The 16,434-nt window shown below is 46.2% G+C and overlaps 1 protein-coding gene across 6 annotated transcripts in view; it reads left to right on the forward strand.

Annotated features, from left to right (window-relative positions):
- hgs (hepatocyte growth factor-regulated tyrosine kinase substrate) overlaps positions 1-16,434 on the forward strand; it is a 51,432-nt gene that overhangs the window by 25,739 nt on the left and 9,259 nt on the right. For 4 of the 6 annotated variants that reach the window (XM_072242627.1, XM_072242624.1, XM_072242628.1 and 1 more), the window contains 10 exons: positions 1,547-1,631; positions 3,000-3,098; positions 4,625-4,720; positions 6,384-6,422; positions 6,529-6,672; positions 7,396-7,609; positions 8,841-9,013; positions 10,093-10,233; positions 13,349-13,517; positions 16,245-16,378. In XM_072242627.1, coding sequence (XP_072098728.1) covers positions 1,547-1,631; positions 3,000-3,098; positions 4,625-4,720; positions 6,384-6,422; positions 6,529-6,672; positions 7,396-7,609; positions 8,841-9,013; positions 10,093-10,233; positions 13,349-13,517; positions 16,245-16,378 — 1,294 coding nt within the window. The remainder of the gene's footprint in view (positions 1-1,546; positions 1,632-2,999; positions 3,099-4,624; positions 4,721-6,383; positions 6,423-6,528; positions 6,673-7,395; positions 7,610-8,840; positions 9,014-10,092; positions 10,234-13,348; positions 13,518-16,244; positions 16,379-16,434) is intronic. The other 2 variants (XM_072242625.1, XM_072242629.1) reach the window with 1 other exon arrangement.

Genomic DNA, 16,434 nt, shown 5'->3' on the forward strand with positions numbered 1-16,434 from the left:
GTACGACTTGCCCGCTTGGATCAGAACCATGTGTTCTAATTTAATCTGTATTAGTTACAGCCGTAGATCCATCACTGCCTAGCTACTCACTGAATCTCGGCGGGGCCTGGCTCAATTTGTTGGAAAGATTTGGGGTTGGGCCTGGCCAAGAGGATTATCTATTCTTGTCCTAAGTGTCCTTTGATGTTCTTGATTGGTATCTGGTGATCACTGTTTAAAACGATGATCATTATGCTTGTGTGTTTACTGCAATAAGACCATAAGAGTTGAGAGCTGGATTAGGCCATTCGGCCCATCAAGCCTACAATGGTCAGATTTGCTGTGTTTGAGGTCAGGTTTGGACTGGATGTGGCTGGTTTTATACCAGACCTGGTATTAGGACTGTGCTGATTACCAGTTTCACCATTCTGGTAGGTGAAAGTTCAGCAGATTGTAAAATTGGAGACTGTGTATATTTAAATATAATCCATTAAATTAAAATAGTTCAGCTCTATCCTGAAGTTGAGTAGGTTCCATTTTCTGTTAATAAAACACCCATTAAAATTGTCAAATACTCCACAAGCACTTTCCAGTGAGCTACTGTATCTCCAATGAGTCTGTTATAAGTGAGAGAGTTATTTTCAGTAGCCTTGTTTAAATTCTGCAGCATTTGGCTAGGTCCCCATCCCCATTCAGGAATTGAGTCCAAAAGATGGATAACAGTGACGATTCTTCCCTCCCCAGCTTTGCCTGCGACGCTTTACACAGCATCTGGCTCTGGTGCCCTCCACTGGACAACGTGCCATAGTGTGACACTCTCATGCTCTTCAGACTAAATTGCTGACTCTAGATTCCTACGTCAGTGAAGAGTGCAGTGGGACAAAATCCTGGACTGGCATTGAACTACTGGCTTTTGTCAGCACTTTTCAAAGCTTTTGCACATTCAATTTCCAGCCAGATTGCTTTGAAGCGAGTGGTCTGTTTGAAACTGTCTGTCCTGTGCTGCAGCCAACATTGACCCAGTGATGGCAGATAACACTGCAGCACCTGGAACCTCCAGCCTTTTGTATACAGCACCAGCAAAGCAGTTTGATCTATTGCGGCACAAAATAGGCGTGTAAAGGTGCCAAATGCAGCGACTTCTTAACCCAGCACTGCTCTTTGCCCTATGTTTCCATCTTAGTGAAAAGTGGCCTTTGTCTTGTTCAATTAAACGACCCGTGGCAAGATGCTTTGGGGTAGCCACCTGGACCCCTAGGTAGCACAGTAATGCTTCTACAGTGCCAGCGGCCTGGGTTCAATTCCACCGCTGTCTGTGAGAAGTTTGTATATTCCTCCTCCCGTGCTTGCCTAGGTTTCCTCTGGGTGCTCCAGTTTCCTCCCACCTCCCAAAGGGCGTAGGTTAATGGATCACATGGGTGCTACCGGTGTATCTATAGACAAAATATAAAGACTCTCTGTCAGGGACCGCAGCCATTATTGCTGCCTTGTACTCGTATTGAGAAGTTAGAGCAGTCGTTTCTTGCGTGTCTTGATGCTACAGAGGCTGACTGTCCTCTCTTCCCAGGAAATCGGAGACCAAGCCCACAGCCTCAGCTCCGGTTGATCTACCGCCAGAGTACCTGACCAGCCCACTGTCTCAGCAGTCGCAGGTAAGCAGCACCCCCTTCCACTCAATTGGGCCTTGTCGTCTCCCACACTTCCAGTTTCAATCCCTCCAGTGAAAGTGAGCACAAAATTTCACACCAGAGCCAGCTACTGCTACTGGTAAGATCTGTCAAATATTGAGAAGGTAATAAATTTTATTTTTAATGTTTAAACTTGCATTGTGAAAGGAAAAGGAGTTTTTTTTGTGGGTTCTATTGTGTTTCTTTGTTTTGTGGCTGCCTGCAAGAAGATGTATCTCAAGGTATACATACTTTGGTTATAAATGCACTTTGAACTTCGAAAGCTGCATCTCTGTACTTGTGAGAGACCCAGCGGGTTATGTCGGAACTGGTCAGAAGCATTTCCTGGTTTGGGGTCACCTATCAAACAACGGGGGACATTTTGGCACAGGACCCATCCTTGGGTCCACAATATTGTGCCGAATTTTTAGCCTACTCTGAGATCAGTTCAACTTCTCCATTTTTCTATCATCCACGTGTCTAAGGGTCTTTTCAAAGTCCCACCACCCCCTGCAGCATATTCCACACACCTACCGCTCTCAGTAGCTACCTCTGCCATTCCCCGAATACGTTCCTCCAAACACCTTAAAATTATGCCCTCTCGTATTAGCCTCAGTATCAGTTTGAGGTAACTGGATGGAGTGGATAACCAGCACCTTTTTCCTGGGGCAGAAATGGCTGACAGGAGAGGGCATATTTTTAATGTGATTGGAAAAGTGTAGAGGGGGATGTCAGAGGTAGGTTTTTTACAGAGTGGTGGGTCTGTGGAACGTACTGCCAGGGGTGGTGTTAGAGGCAGATACATTAGGGACATTTAGGGGACCCTCAGGTAGGCACATGGATAAAAGAAAACTGGAGGGCTATGCAGGAGGGAAGGGTGCGATCAATTTTAGAGTAGGTTAAGGGGCTGGCACAACATGGTGGGCTGTGGCCTGCACTGTGCTGTTTTGTCCTATGTTCGGACCAGAATAAGGATGTGATTCCTGTTGAATCGAAGGAGTGACCCTTTCTGGTTATTTTTCCTGATGTTGGTGATATCACTAGCAGCAAAAAGACTGGAAGTGATGTCTTTTTTTGGAGCAAAAAAAAATTTCTAAAATGTATTATGGCAGTTACTGTTTTTATATATAAAAATGGGTACAGATCAGGGAAAATGAAATGACTGAATTATCTTTTCCATTTACTCTTCTGGATAAGGAGGTAGCAGGTACTATGTTGAGGTACGGTTTATTTGTAACTATATCTGTGTGGTGGGGCGATGGGGACTGCCAAAAACAGTATTTACCACTTGTCCAAACTCCCAAAGTCTGCCTCCTGATGACGGTCTCTCTCCTGCCTGTGTCACTAATTTAGCTGCCTCCCAAGCGTGACGAAGCTGCCTTGCAGGAGGAAGAGGAACTTCAGCTGGCCATTGCTCTGTCACAGTCTGAGGCGGAAGAGAAGGAGAGGATGGTGAGTAAGAGTGCTTGTATGCCAGTAGGCAACAACGCCTAAAAAGTGAATCATATTAATGTCAGCTTGGTAGTGTAGTGCTGTTGCTGTACCAGTGACCTGAAAAACACTGCTGCTGTCGTAAGGAGTTTGTACGTTCTCCCCGTGACCGTGTGGGTTTCCTCTGGGTGCTCTGGTTTCCTCCCACAGTCCAAACACGTAGCAATTAGTAGGCTAGTTGGTCACGTGGGTGTGATTGGGCAGCTCGGGCTTGTTGGGCCAGAATGGCCTATTACCATTCTGTTTCTCAAAATAAACATTAAATAAAAAAAATTCAGCCTCTAATAACCTGACAGATTAATACAGACCACATTGTCACTACTTTATACTTTATACTTTGCCAAACAATTGATGCTAGTACGTACAATCATCACAGCGATATTTGATTCTGCGCTTCCCACTCCCTGGATTACAAATATTAAATATTTTTAAAAATAGTAAAAATGAGTAAATATTAAAAAATTTAAATTATAAATCATAAATAGAAAATAGAAAAACGGAAAGTAAGATAGTGCAAAAAAACCGAGAAGCAGGTCCGGATATTTGGAGCCGGGTCAGGATCCGTTCAGCAGTCTTATCTCAGTTGGAAAGAAGCTGTTCCCAAATCTGGCCGTACGAGTCTTCAAGCTCCTGAGCACTAGTAGGGTTAAGATGTGATGCCATCTGTCTCTGGAAATATTTGGTAGTCAGGGAGTAGTTATAGTTTTCATCTGTTGCCCTTGTCTCTTTCAGCCTTTGAAGCAATGCCTTAATGTTCAGCTTAATACCCAGTGTTGCATTTGATGGTTTGCCAGGTGGTTGTGACATTTTCCCTGATATAAGCATTCTTACTCAGAGATAGTTATCCAGCCTTGTTTTGGTTGAGACCGAAGTGTGAGCACAGACTGTCTCATGATCAGGGTGTTTCTGTTTCTGATTTTTGCTACTTAAAATAATTAAAGCCCTTTAGATGGCCTACCTCATCACGATTGTTGTGGTTCTAGTGAAGAACGTGACTATTTCAAGCTAAGTTAGGAACCTTTTCTTAAAGCAAGAAAACATAAGATTATAAAGGTTTTAAAATGATAGGAGACACAGATAGAGCCTTTTCCTAGGGTGGATTTGGTTAAATCAAGGGAGCATCATTTTAAGGTGATTGATAGAAGGTATGGGAGGGGATGTGAGAGGCAGGTTTTTTAAGACACATGGATGCATGTGTTGCCAGGGGGTGGGGGGGGGTGCAAATACATTAGTGACATTTAGGAGACTCTTAGGCACATGAATAGTAGAAAAACGAAGGGCTTTGTGTGAGGTAGGAGTTAGCTTGATCTTGGAGTAGGTTAAAAAGCTAGAACAACTGTGGGCCAAATTGGTTATAATGTTCTGTGTTCTAAAAGTGGTGGGTTTGTGTGTGTGGAAGCAATGGCCAATTGGTGAGGTTACTAGACTGATGCACAGTCCCTGCCTGCTTTTACTGGCAACTCATCGAAAATTCTCTCCTCTTGCAGAGACAAAAGAACACTTACCCCATGTACCCGAAGCCAGACCCAACGCCAGTCACGTCATCAGCACCACCCGTCAGCAGCCTGTATTCATCTCCAGTGGTAAGCTTTTCACTGCAGGTTTGTTGCTGGGAACCAATTTGAGGTAGAGTTTTTATCAGTCTGTGCCAGTGTAGTGAAATTACTCAGAGGTTTGGTGGCATTAATTGTAATCCCACAGCAAGACCTGGGGAATTTAATTAAATAACTATCTAGTGTTGGCTCTGGATTACCATAAAGGATCAGCTTTATTCACCATACATTCAACAACTCGTGTTCTCAGTATCTACAACTCATTCCTAGTGTTTTTACTCATTATTATATTTGTACATTGGTTGTTTGTCAGCCTTTGTAGTTTGTTTTATTCACTCTGTTGTATTTCTTTGTTTTACTGTGAATGCCTGACAAGAAAATGAATCACAGTAGCATATGGTGACATAGGTACATGCTTCGATAATAAGTTTACTTTGAACTTTGATATATGTTTACTGTGGTGTGTTGGTCAGAGTACTACATGCAACATTTTTTAAAAAATTTTATTTTTTGCACTATTTATTTAGTTTACTATATATATATATTACTCACTGTAATTCAGTATTTTTTCTCTATTATTATGTATTGCATTGTACTGCTTCCACAAAGTTAACAAATTTCATGATGCTAGTGATATGAAATCTGATTCTGAATAGAGAATTATATAAACAAAGTTAGAGTTTAAAGTATGGATATGGAATAAAATTGCATAAATACCTAAATACCAACGTGTATAGATAAAAACCTACCTGATTCCTTAGTACAGTTATTAGTGAAAGCAATTTTGTTATCAATGTACAGTATATGTTACCATAAGCTATCTTGAGATTAATTTCCTTGCAAACTTTTTTTTTAATTTATTGTATTTCTTACATCCAAGGGAGTAAAAATCTTTATGTTGCATCTCTGTCGCAATAAGGAAGGGAAATGTGGGAGGATATTGCCCAAAACACTAAGATTGTACACATAATTGTTTTGTACACATGTATGTACAGTCAGATTCACAATCACATCAGTGTGTATTGATAAATCTGATGGGCTGGTGTGAAAGAAGTTGTCCTGGAGCCTGTTGGTCCAGGCCTTAGTGCTACGGTATCATTTGCCAGCGAAACAGTTTGTGGTTGGGGTGGCTGAGTCCCCGATGACCCTCTGGGCCCTTTTTTACACACCTGCTGCTGTAAATGTCCTGAACAGAGGGAAGTTCACATCCACAGATGTGCTGGACTGTCTGCACCACTCTCTGCCGTGCCCTGCGATTGAGGGGAGTACAGTTCCCAGTCAGGATGCTAAGAAAGAAAGACTATAGAATTTATGGAAAAACTATACATAAACAAAGACTGTCAAACAGCCAGTGTGCAAATGAAGACAAGGAGTGAAAATAAAAATCGGTAGTATTGAGAACATGAATTGTAGAGTCTGTAGGTTATAAAGTCGATTCAGAGCTGCAGTGAGTGAAGTTGTCCACGGCGGTTCAGGAGCCTAATGGTTGAAGGATAAGAACTATTCCTGAACCTGGTGGTGTGAGAACTAAAGCTCCTGCATCATCTGCCCAATGGTAGAGAAAAGATAGATGGTGGGAGAAATTACTGATGGATGAAATAAGAGTATTTACGAGAGAGAGCAATAGCCAGTTTGTTGGCAATAGATATTTATTGTGAATGTCCAAAATAAGTCTTGCGCTTCTTCATTCCAGAATTCTTCTGCCCCGACAGCTGAAGAAATTGACCCTGAGGTAATAACTTGTTTATAATTTCTTGCATTGAAGAGGAGGACTTGTAATAGTTTTCAAGTGTGAAAAAAAAAATGTGTTGAGATGAAACATTCTGCTCTTTTGAAAGCTGGCTCGATACCTGAATCGTACCTACTGGGAGAAGAAGCAAGAGGAAGTTAGAAAGAGCCCCTCCCCGTCAGCCCCCGTCTCAGTGGTGGAGTCAGTCACACAACCAGTTGACACTCACCCGGCTCCTATCACAATTGTGGAGGTAAATGTGTTTCTCTTTCTTCTTACAGTACAGACCCTTCAGTGTTGTGCCAGTGTCTTAACGTACTCGAAGCTCAATCTCACCCTTCCCTCCTACATTGCCCCTTAGTTTTCTTTCACCCATCTAAGAGTTTCTTAAATCTCCTAAAGTATCTGCCTCTACCACCACCCTTGGCCAGCAGGATGTTCCACACTGCCACTGCTCTCTGTGTGTAAAGAATACCTCTGATATCCCCCTTATACTTTCCTCTAATCACTGAAAATTACTTCTCCTCGTATTAGCCATTTCCACCCTGGGGGAGAAAAGGCACAGGCTGTCCTCTCTATATACATCTCTTATCATCTTATCATCAATCAAGTTGCTCACCGCTCTGTGTAAAAGAGTGTTTCATGTAGATGTGCTCAGTGGTTGGAAGGGCCTTACCCTTGATGGGTTGGCCTGAATCCATTACCTTTTTATATGTACTTTGATAATAAATTTACTTTGAACTGTGATTGAAACATCAGCAACTTAGCTCAATAAAAGCAGGTTTAATTCTCCATTAAATGCAGGGAGTGGAGAATGGTTATTTGAGGAGAAACTCAGTCACTTACGGCCGAGGGGGTGGAATCACCAGGCCTGACTGATAGGGAATTATCTCTACTCTGGCTCTTGTACGATAGACCTGGGAAGCTTGCGTATGGACGCAGCACTCAACGTTTCTCTTTCCTCGTTGCGTTTCAGCAGCAGTACCAGAACGGAGAGTCCGAGGAGAACCACGAGCAGTTCCTGAAGGCGCTGCAGAACTCGGTGGTGACGTTTGTGAACAGGATGAAGAGCAATCACGTGCGTGGCCGCAGCATCACTAACGACACTGCGGTGCTGTCCCTGTTCCAGTCCATCAACAGCATGCACCCCCAGCTGCTGGAGCTCCTCAACCAGCTGGATGAGAAGCGCTGTGAGTATGGCCGGCTCCTTCCCAAAACTAAACCTAACTTGTGTACTTCGAGCGTAGAACATCACAGCACAGTCCTACTCACAGATCAGTCTAGCACTTTCCTCCCACGTGTCTCCATTTTTCCTTCATCCATCTGCCTATCTAAGAGTCTTTTATATGTCTCTAATGTATCTGACCTTACCATCAATCTTGGCAGCACATATCACGCTCTGATCACTCTCTGTTTAAAAAAAAAATCTGCCTCTGACATCCCCCAATACTTTCCTCCAATCACCTTAAAGGCATGCCCCCTCGTATTAACCATTTACACTGTTGGAATAAGTCTCTGGCTGTCCACTTGATCAATGGCTCTTAACGTTTTATCCACCGCTGTCAAGTGGCCTCCCATCTCCTTCACTGCAAAGAGAAAAGCCGAGCTCACTCACTCACCCTGTCTTAAGATTTGCTTTCTAGTCCGGGCAGCGTCCTGGCAAGTCTTTCCACGTCCTTCGTATAATGAGGCAATCAGAACAGAACGCAATACTCCCAAATGTGATCTGTTGGAAAAAGATTGGCTTCCATCAACAATTTCACCTAGGCAGTGGAGCAGACGCGGAAATGGCTGGCCTGCTTTCAGATTCCGATTTGTCTATTTATCACGTGTACGTCGAAACGTGACATCGGCATTGACAACCACACACCCCAGAGTGCGTTGGGGGCAGCCCGCAAGTTCTGGCACCAGCACCGCCATGTTCAACAGAGCAACACACACAACATCGAAACGAAACAACAGCGGCAAAACAAACAGGAGAAAGTCTGCAGACGCTGGAAATCCAGAGCAACACACACAAGGTGCTGGAGGAACTCACCAGGCCAGGCAGCAGCCATGGAAAGAAGTACAGCCGATGTTTCGGGCCGAGACCCTTCGGCGGGATGGCAAAAGAAGCTCCTTTCCCACTTTCCCTCACAGATAGACCTGCAACCCCGGGACAGGCCCCCCCCCCCCCCCCCCGGGCCTCTGTCCTTGGCCTTGGGCTCTGTGACTTGCAGACATCGGCTGTCCAACCTCCAATCCCTAGCCCAGATCCTCAAACATCAGACCTCCAATCCCCAGACACAGTGCTCTGCAGGCTTCAACCTCCAGGCTCTCCAATCCCTGGTCTCACGTGGACCTGTGACCCTGGGGCTGGGGTGGAGGCTGTCTCCGGCCCACAGAGTTCAGTGAAGTAATTTTTGCTTTTGTGTTTTGTAGTGTACTACGAAGGTCTGCAGGACAAACTGGCGCAGATCAGGGACGCCCGTGGGGCCCTGAACGCTCTGCGCGAGGAGCACAGCGAGAAGCTGCGGCGGGAGGCCGAGGAAGCCGAACGCCAGCGACAGATCCAGTTGGCTCAGAAACTGGAGATCATGAGGCAAAAGAAGCAGGTGAGATTCTCCTGAGGAGGGGCCGAGTGGATGCTTGTTCCACAGCAGGGTTCCTTGTGACATCCAGGAGGGTCTGCTCTGGTTCCCCCCATTGCCTCTTCACCCGAGTTGACCAGTCAAATCCACAAACAGCTTGGAAGAAAGCAATGGGGAGGGGAATGTGACAGCTAGGTTCCTTACAGAGAGCGGTGGGTATACCCTTGATGTGCCGTGGACCCTGACCATTGACCGAGGGGTCCGAGGACCCCAGGTTGTGAACGCCTGGTCTGTGGAGATGAATGAACAGTGGACGTTTTGGCCCGAGACCCTTCATCAGAACTGGAAAGGAAGGGGGGAGATGCCAGAATAAGGAGGTGGGGGTGAGGAGAGGGGAAGCGGGAGATGCTCAAAGGTGATAGGTGAAGCCTGGCGGGGGGCGGGGGGGGTGGGAGAGGGGTGATTGAGTGGGAAGGTGAGAGGTGAGAAAGGTAAAGGGATGAAGAATGATAGGAGAGGAGAGTGTTTCATGGGAGAAAGGGGCACCAGGGGGACGTGATAGGCAGGTGAGGAGATGAGAAGTAAGGTGGGGTAGGGTGGTGAATGGGAGAAGGGGGAGGGGGAAAGTTACTGGAAGTTGGAGTAATTGATGTTCATGTGAAATGAACAGGTACCAGGACGGGGTAGAGGCTGATACACTAAGGACATTGAAGAGACTTTTAGATAGGCACAAGGAAAATGGAGGGCTATGTAGATGGAGAGGGTTAGATTGATCTTAGAGTAGATTAAAAGGTCAGCATGACATTGGGGACCGAAAGGCCTGTACAACGCTGTCATGGCCCTGATGGGTGTGAGGCAACCAGTCCATAAGCAGGGTGGGTGAGTTCCTTCACAATATTGCCAGCCCTTTTCTCTATATATGCTCTTGATGGTGGGTAGGCTGGTGCCAAGGGTGCATTGGGCAGATTTAGCCGCACGTTGTAGAGCTCTCCTGCGGCCACAGTGCAGTTTCTGTACTGTGCGGTGATGCAGCCCGCGAGGCTGCTGGCAGCTGCCCTCTGTGGTGGAGAATGATGCGGGTTATTCTTTGCCTGGTGCCTCAGGAGTATCTGGAGATGCAGCGGCAGCTGGCCATCCAGAGGCTGCAGGAGCAGGAGAAGGAGCGGCAGATGCGGCTGGAGCAGCAGAAGCAGACCATCCAGATGCGAGCGCAGATGCCAGCTTTCCCACTGCCGTACGCACAGGTCAGTGAAGTGCGCGTGCGCACGCGCCTGCCACAGCAGAGTGAGCCAGCGTTTGAGGAGTCAGGGCAGCCTCGTCACCAGATCAGGGTGCGGTGACTGTAACGCACCTTTACTGCTATTGCTCAGCAGCTTGGTCCACTACTGTGCATTTAGGTTCACATTTATTATCACGTGTACGTCCAAAATACGGTGAAATACACCATTTGTGTTAACAGCCAGCACACTCAAGGATGCACTGGGGGTCACCACACATTCCTGTACCAACGTAGCTTGCCCACATTACTAGGCAGAACAACACACAACACTACAAAACACAACCTACAAAGCAACAACAGCAAAACAAACCCGGCTGCTCACACACACACACACTCACACTCACACACTCTCACACACACACTCACACACACACACACACACACACACACTCACACACACACACTCACACTCGCACACTCACACACACTCACGCACTCACTCACACACTCGCACACACACTCACACACACTCGCACACACACTCACACACACTCGCACACACACTCACACACACACACTCACGCAAACACACGCACACACACTCACACACACACACACACACACACTCACACACACTCACACACTCACACACTCACACACACACTCACACACTCACACACTCACACACACACACAGCACTCTAACCTCCGCCCCCAGTGGGTTTGCAGACACTGGGCCCTGACTTCCCCAGCAGACTCGCAGTCTGTCCTCAGCTGACTCTGCCGGCTTTGAGTGGCGGAGGAAGTGGCTTCTGTCCTGGGTAGGCGGATGTGGATAGTTGCTTCTCGCCTGCTGAGCAATAGGTTTTGTGATTGACCATTCACTGGGAAGTCCACAGAACAGGTTTCATAAACGCAAGAGATTCTGTAGATGCTGGAAATGAAGAGGAATGCACACACAGTGCTGGAGAAACTTGACAAGTCAGGCAGCATCTGTGGGGGAGATCTCAGCCCATTGACTGTTTACACTTTTCCCCCACCTCCCCCCATAGATGCTGCCTGACTTGCTGAGTTTCTCCAGCATTTGTCTGTGTTACTTAAACTGGTCTCAGTTATTCACGAAATAGTTGTGTAATTACAAAAATCCCATTACAGGAGTTGGTCATGGGCTCTGCAGCCTTCTGTGTCTCCAACTAGCACCTTTCAGCCTCTGTGTCTACCTCTCTACCTCCCCCACTTCTCCCTCCCCTCCCACCTTTCTCTCTCCTTCTCTCCAGTCTCCCAACTCCACCCCTCCCTCTCCTCCATTTCCCACTAATCCCTCCTCACCTGCTTCCACCTGTCGCAAACCTCACCCATCCCTCTCACTGCTTTGTACTGGCCATCTTCTACCTATTCTTACAGTCCAGACGCGAGGTCTCGACCCAAAACGCCGAGCAGCCCTCTGTCTCAACAGATGCTTGTGGGGCGCAGAGCTCCTCCAGCAGTTCACATACTGCATGGGAATGGGTGTGTTTGCTGTGGATTTCAGTTTGATGGGCCCGAACTCACATTGACATATCGTAGGCTTTTATCTAAGAAAGATCGTGCTGGCATTGGAGAGGGTCCAGAGGAGGTTCACAAGGATGATCCCAGAATGACAGAGTTAAGGTGCGTTTGATGCCTTCGGCCCTGTGCTCGCCGGAGTTTAGAAGAATGAGGAGGGGATCTCATTGAAACCTATCGAATATTGAAAGGCTGAGATCGAGTGAATGTGAACAGGATATTTCCTGTATTGGGGAGCTTAGAACCAGAGGGCACAGCCTCAAAATAAAGGACATCCCATTAGAACAAAGATGTGGACGAATTTCTTTAGTCAGAAGGTGGTGAATCTGTGGAATTCACTGCCACAGACAGCTGTGGAGGCCAAGTCATTGGGTATATTTAAAGTGGAGGTTGATAGCTTCTTGATTAGTAGGGGTGTCAAAAGTTATGGGAAGAAGGCAGGAGAATGGGGTTGAGGGAATAATAACTCAGCCATGATGGAATGGTGGAGCAGTGTCAATGGGCTGAATGGCCTTTGTGTCTTTTGGTCTTTTGTGATTGTGAGCTGAGCTTGTTCAGTGGCGTTTTTGAATTGAGCGTATTATGAACTTTAATGGTAATACAGGTGAGCAGCAGGGAAACAGGCCCCCTCAAACCAAACTCGCTAAAGTGCATCAGTCGGCTTCAATTATGGTGGCTGCTTTTCAGAGGTGGTGAGAAGTGTAGACTGACTCCGTGGAGGGCAGGCTGGTTTTTGTGATGTGCTGAACTGTGTCTGTGAAATTTTTGTGGTCTAGGGTAAAGCAGTTACCATGCTGAGTCATGGTGCAGCTACAAATATTTTTGAGGGTCTATGTCAGGGGTTCCCAACCTTTTTAATGCCATGGACCCTTACCATTAACCAAGGGACCCATGGACCCCAGCTTGGGAACCCCTGGTTTATGGGGACAATTTTTGGTTAGAGTGGGTTGATAGAAATTCTTCTTGGGCCCTCAGCTCCCAGTAAAGCATAGGCCATTGATGGCCTCCCGTCTCCATTGTCCAATGTCGATGGGATGGTTGGAGTTCATTAATGTTTCTGTAATCCATTGTACCCACTGTACAGGGAATTGGCCTGTACAGCTTCACCAGAGCCCTGTTGGCCGGCCTTACCAATTTCCACCTCTCACAAGGGGGGTGTGGGGTTGGACTTTGAGAGGCAATTGACAGAAATATCAAAGAGAACATATGCAGCACACACAACGTGCTGGAAGAACTCAGCATGTCAGGCAGCATCTATGGAGGGGAATGAACTGTCGATATTTCAGGCTGAAACTGCCTCGGCCTGAAACATCACCTGTCTATTCCTCTCCATAGATGCTGCCTGGCCTGCTGAGATCTTCCAGCACGTTGTGTGAGAGTGTATGCGTGAGAGTGAGTTTGTGTGTTGCTCTAGATTTCCAGCATCTGCAGAATCTCCTGTGTTTGAGGAAAAAAACACAGTTACTTAACAGGAGGTACTGATTGACCTTTGTATTGTATTTGATGTTGTGACATTTATTGCTGAATCACTGCAGCTGACCTTTAGAAAATCAACCTTGCACTCCTGCTTACTCTTGAGTTCTTTGTCCTCCACAGCTGCAGTCCATGCCCCCTGCCACTGGCGTGATGTACCAGCCTTCGGGGCCAGCCAGCTTCCCCGCCACCTTCAGTCCCTCTGGCTCAGTGGAAGGATCACCCATGCACTCTGTGTACATGAATCAGCCTGGCACAGGACCGTATCCCTCCATGACAGTCTCTGGAACAGGTGAGGTACAGCCACGGGGGCATTGGATGTACCATGTTGAGCCAGGGTATCTTCACAAATCAAGAATGCGTAAAACTTGGATGTTTTGTTAAAGGTCCTTGCAGAGATACTGAACAGCTGAGAGTCCAGTGCAAATGAATGGTGTGTTAGTTCAAGAAGTCAATGAGCCCAAAAACTCCCCAAGGAGGGGACAGCCCCTCGAGCATGCTCTAACATTCAGCAAGATCTTGGCTCATCTTCCTCCTCAATTAGCCACTTTCCTGTCTAATTCCCAAAACTTTTTCTTTTAAGTTCCTCAGTCCCAAGCATTTCAACGGACTGACTTGTTCAGCAAAACTTTGAAGCCAAGGACAGAGAGAGAGATTGCATCGGGGACCAAAGGTTTAATTGGGGGAAGTAAGCTTAAGAAACACCTTAAAGGGCTGGGAGGAGGAGAAAGAAGTGAAGGTGAAGTTGGGTGTGAAGAGGAGGCACAGTACATTACTCCGCCAGCCATCACCGTTCAAGGTTCAATTCCCACTGCTGGCGAAAAATTGAAAAATCACATACTTCTGATTTTACTTATTAATTGAAGGGTATAATGAAATACAGTACACAAAGAAAATCTTCCGTGTTTCATAAACCTTTTCTAGCTGTGTGCAGTTCCAGCTGCGTGGCAACAAAGACTGTGCATGGGAGCATTTCAGTTACTGCGCTGCCTCGCACCCGCACAACTTGGAGGGTACAGTGGGGTTGGTGGAGCTGGAGACAGAGGGAGAGGGAAATGATAAACCAAGGCGGGAGTTTAAACTTCGTGTCATGGTGGGTCCAGTACTGCCAGTAAATAACTAAGCTGCTGCTACATTATGAAGGCTAACATCAGCACTCAAAGTAAGATTTATTATCAAAGTACATATATGTTACTATATACCACCTTGAGATTCATTTTCTAGCAGGCATTTACCAGAAAATAAAGAAGTATAACAATGTATGAAAAGCTATACAAAAAGACTGACAAACACCAATCTGCAAAAGAAGACAACATTTGATAAGGTGCCACACTTGAGGCTGATTAGCAAGATAAAATCCTATGGTGTTACAGGAAGGATACTGGCATGGAGAGAGGAATGGCTGACAGGCAGGAGGCAGTGAGTGGGAATAAAAGGAGGCCTTTTCTGTTGACTGCTAATGACTAGTGGTGTTCCTCAGGGGTCAGTATTGAGACCACTACTTTTCACATTGTTTGTAAATTATTTGGATAATGGAATTGATGGCTTTGTGGCAAAGTTTGCGGATGATACGAAGCTAGGTGGAGGGGTAGGTAGTGCTGAGGAAGCAATGTGATTGCAGCAGAACTTAGACAAATTGGAAGAATGGGCAAAAAAAGTGACAGATGGAATACAGTGCTGGGAAATGTATGATAATGCATTTTGGTAAAAGGAACAATTGTGCGGACTTATCTAAGTGGAGTGAAGGTTAAAATGTCAGAGGTGCAGAGGAAGTTGAGAGTCCTTGTGCAAGACTCCCAGAAGGTTAATTTACAGGGTGACTCTGTGGTAAAGAAGGCAAATGCAATGTTGCCATTTATTTCAAGGGGTTTAGGATATAAAAACAAAGGGATAATGCTGAGGCTTTGTAAGACACCAGTCAGGCTGCACTTGGAGTATTTGTCAACAGTTTTGGGCCCCATATCTCAGAAAGGGTGTGTTGTCATTGGAGAGAGTCCAGAGGAGGTTCTGGAGAATGATTCCAGGAATGAAGGGGTTAACATATGAGGAGCGTTTGGCAGCTTTGGGCCTGTACTCACTGGAACTTAGAAGAATGTTGGGGGTATCTCATTGAAATCTGCTGAATGTTGAAAAGACTAAATAGGGTGGATGTGGAGAGGATGTTTCCTATGGTCGGGATATCCAGAACTAGAGGGCACAGCATCAAAATTGAGGGGAGACCCTTTAGAACAGAGGTAAGGAGGATTTTTTTAGCCAGAGAGTAGTGAATCTGTGGAATGCTCTGCCACAGGCTGCAGTGGAGACCAAGTCCATGTGTATATTTAAAGTGGAAGTTGATCGTTTCCTAATTGGTCAGGGCATCAAAGGATATGGCGAGAAGGCAGGTGTATGGGGTTGAGTGGGATCCAGGATCAGCCGTGATGAACTAGTGGAGCAGACTCGATGGGTTGAATGGGATAATTCTGCTGCTATGTCTTGTGGTCTTAAGACAAATTGTACAAATAAAAAATAATATTGAGAACGAGTTGTAAAGTATCCTTGAAAATGAGTGTATAACTTGTGGAATCAGTTCAAAGTAGTTGAAGTTATTCACACTGGTTCAGAAGCCTGCTGGTTGATGGGTAATAACTGTTCCTGAACCTGATGGTGTGAGACTAAGGCTTCTACACCTCCTGCCCAAAGGTGGAAGGAGAAGAGGGCATTTCTTGAATGGTGGAGTCTTTGATGATGGACGCTGCTTTCTTGTGGCAGTGCTCCTTGTAGATGTGCTCAGTGGTGTGGACGGCTTGACTGTGACGGACAGGACTGTATCCACCACCTTCTGAAGGCTTTTCCATTCCTGGACATTGGTGTTTCCGTACCAGACCATGATGCAACCAGTCAGGATGCTCTCCACTGTGCATCTGTCGAAGTTTGTCAAAGCATGGTTCATTTTCTCTTCACTTCAGCAGAGGCATTGACATGTTTTCTGATGTGAGTGCAGTTATTGTGAGGTTTATGCCATTCTTCTGCACCTTAGATCCATCCATGGTGAATCCGTATATGTACCAGGCTGCAGCCCCAAGCAACCAGACCTCCCAGCAAGCCCAGGCAGTACCCACGACAAACACCGGATATTCCAGCTACCAACCTACCCCCACACAGAACTACCAGGTGGGTTGCATCGATCTTCCCTGTCGTGGATCTGGGTAACTGATTGCTGCTATAAA

Source organism: Mobula birostris, chromosome 24, assembly GCF_030028105.1.
Source record: "Mobula birostris isolate sMobBir1 chromosome 24, sMobBir1.hap1, whole genome shotgun sequence".
Classification (NCBI taxonomy): Eukaryota; Metazoa; Chordata; class Chondrichthyes; order Myliobatiformes; family Myliobatidae; genus Mobula; species Mobula birostris.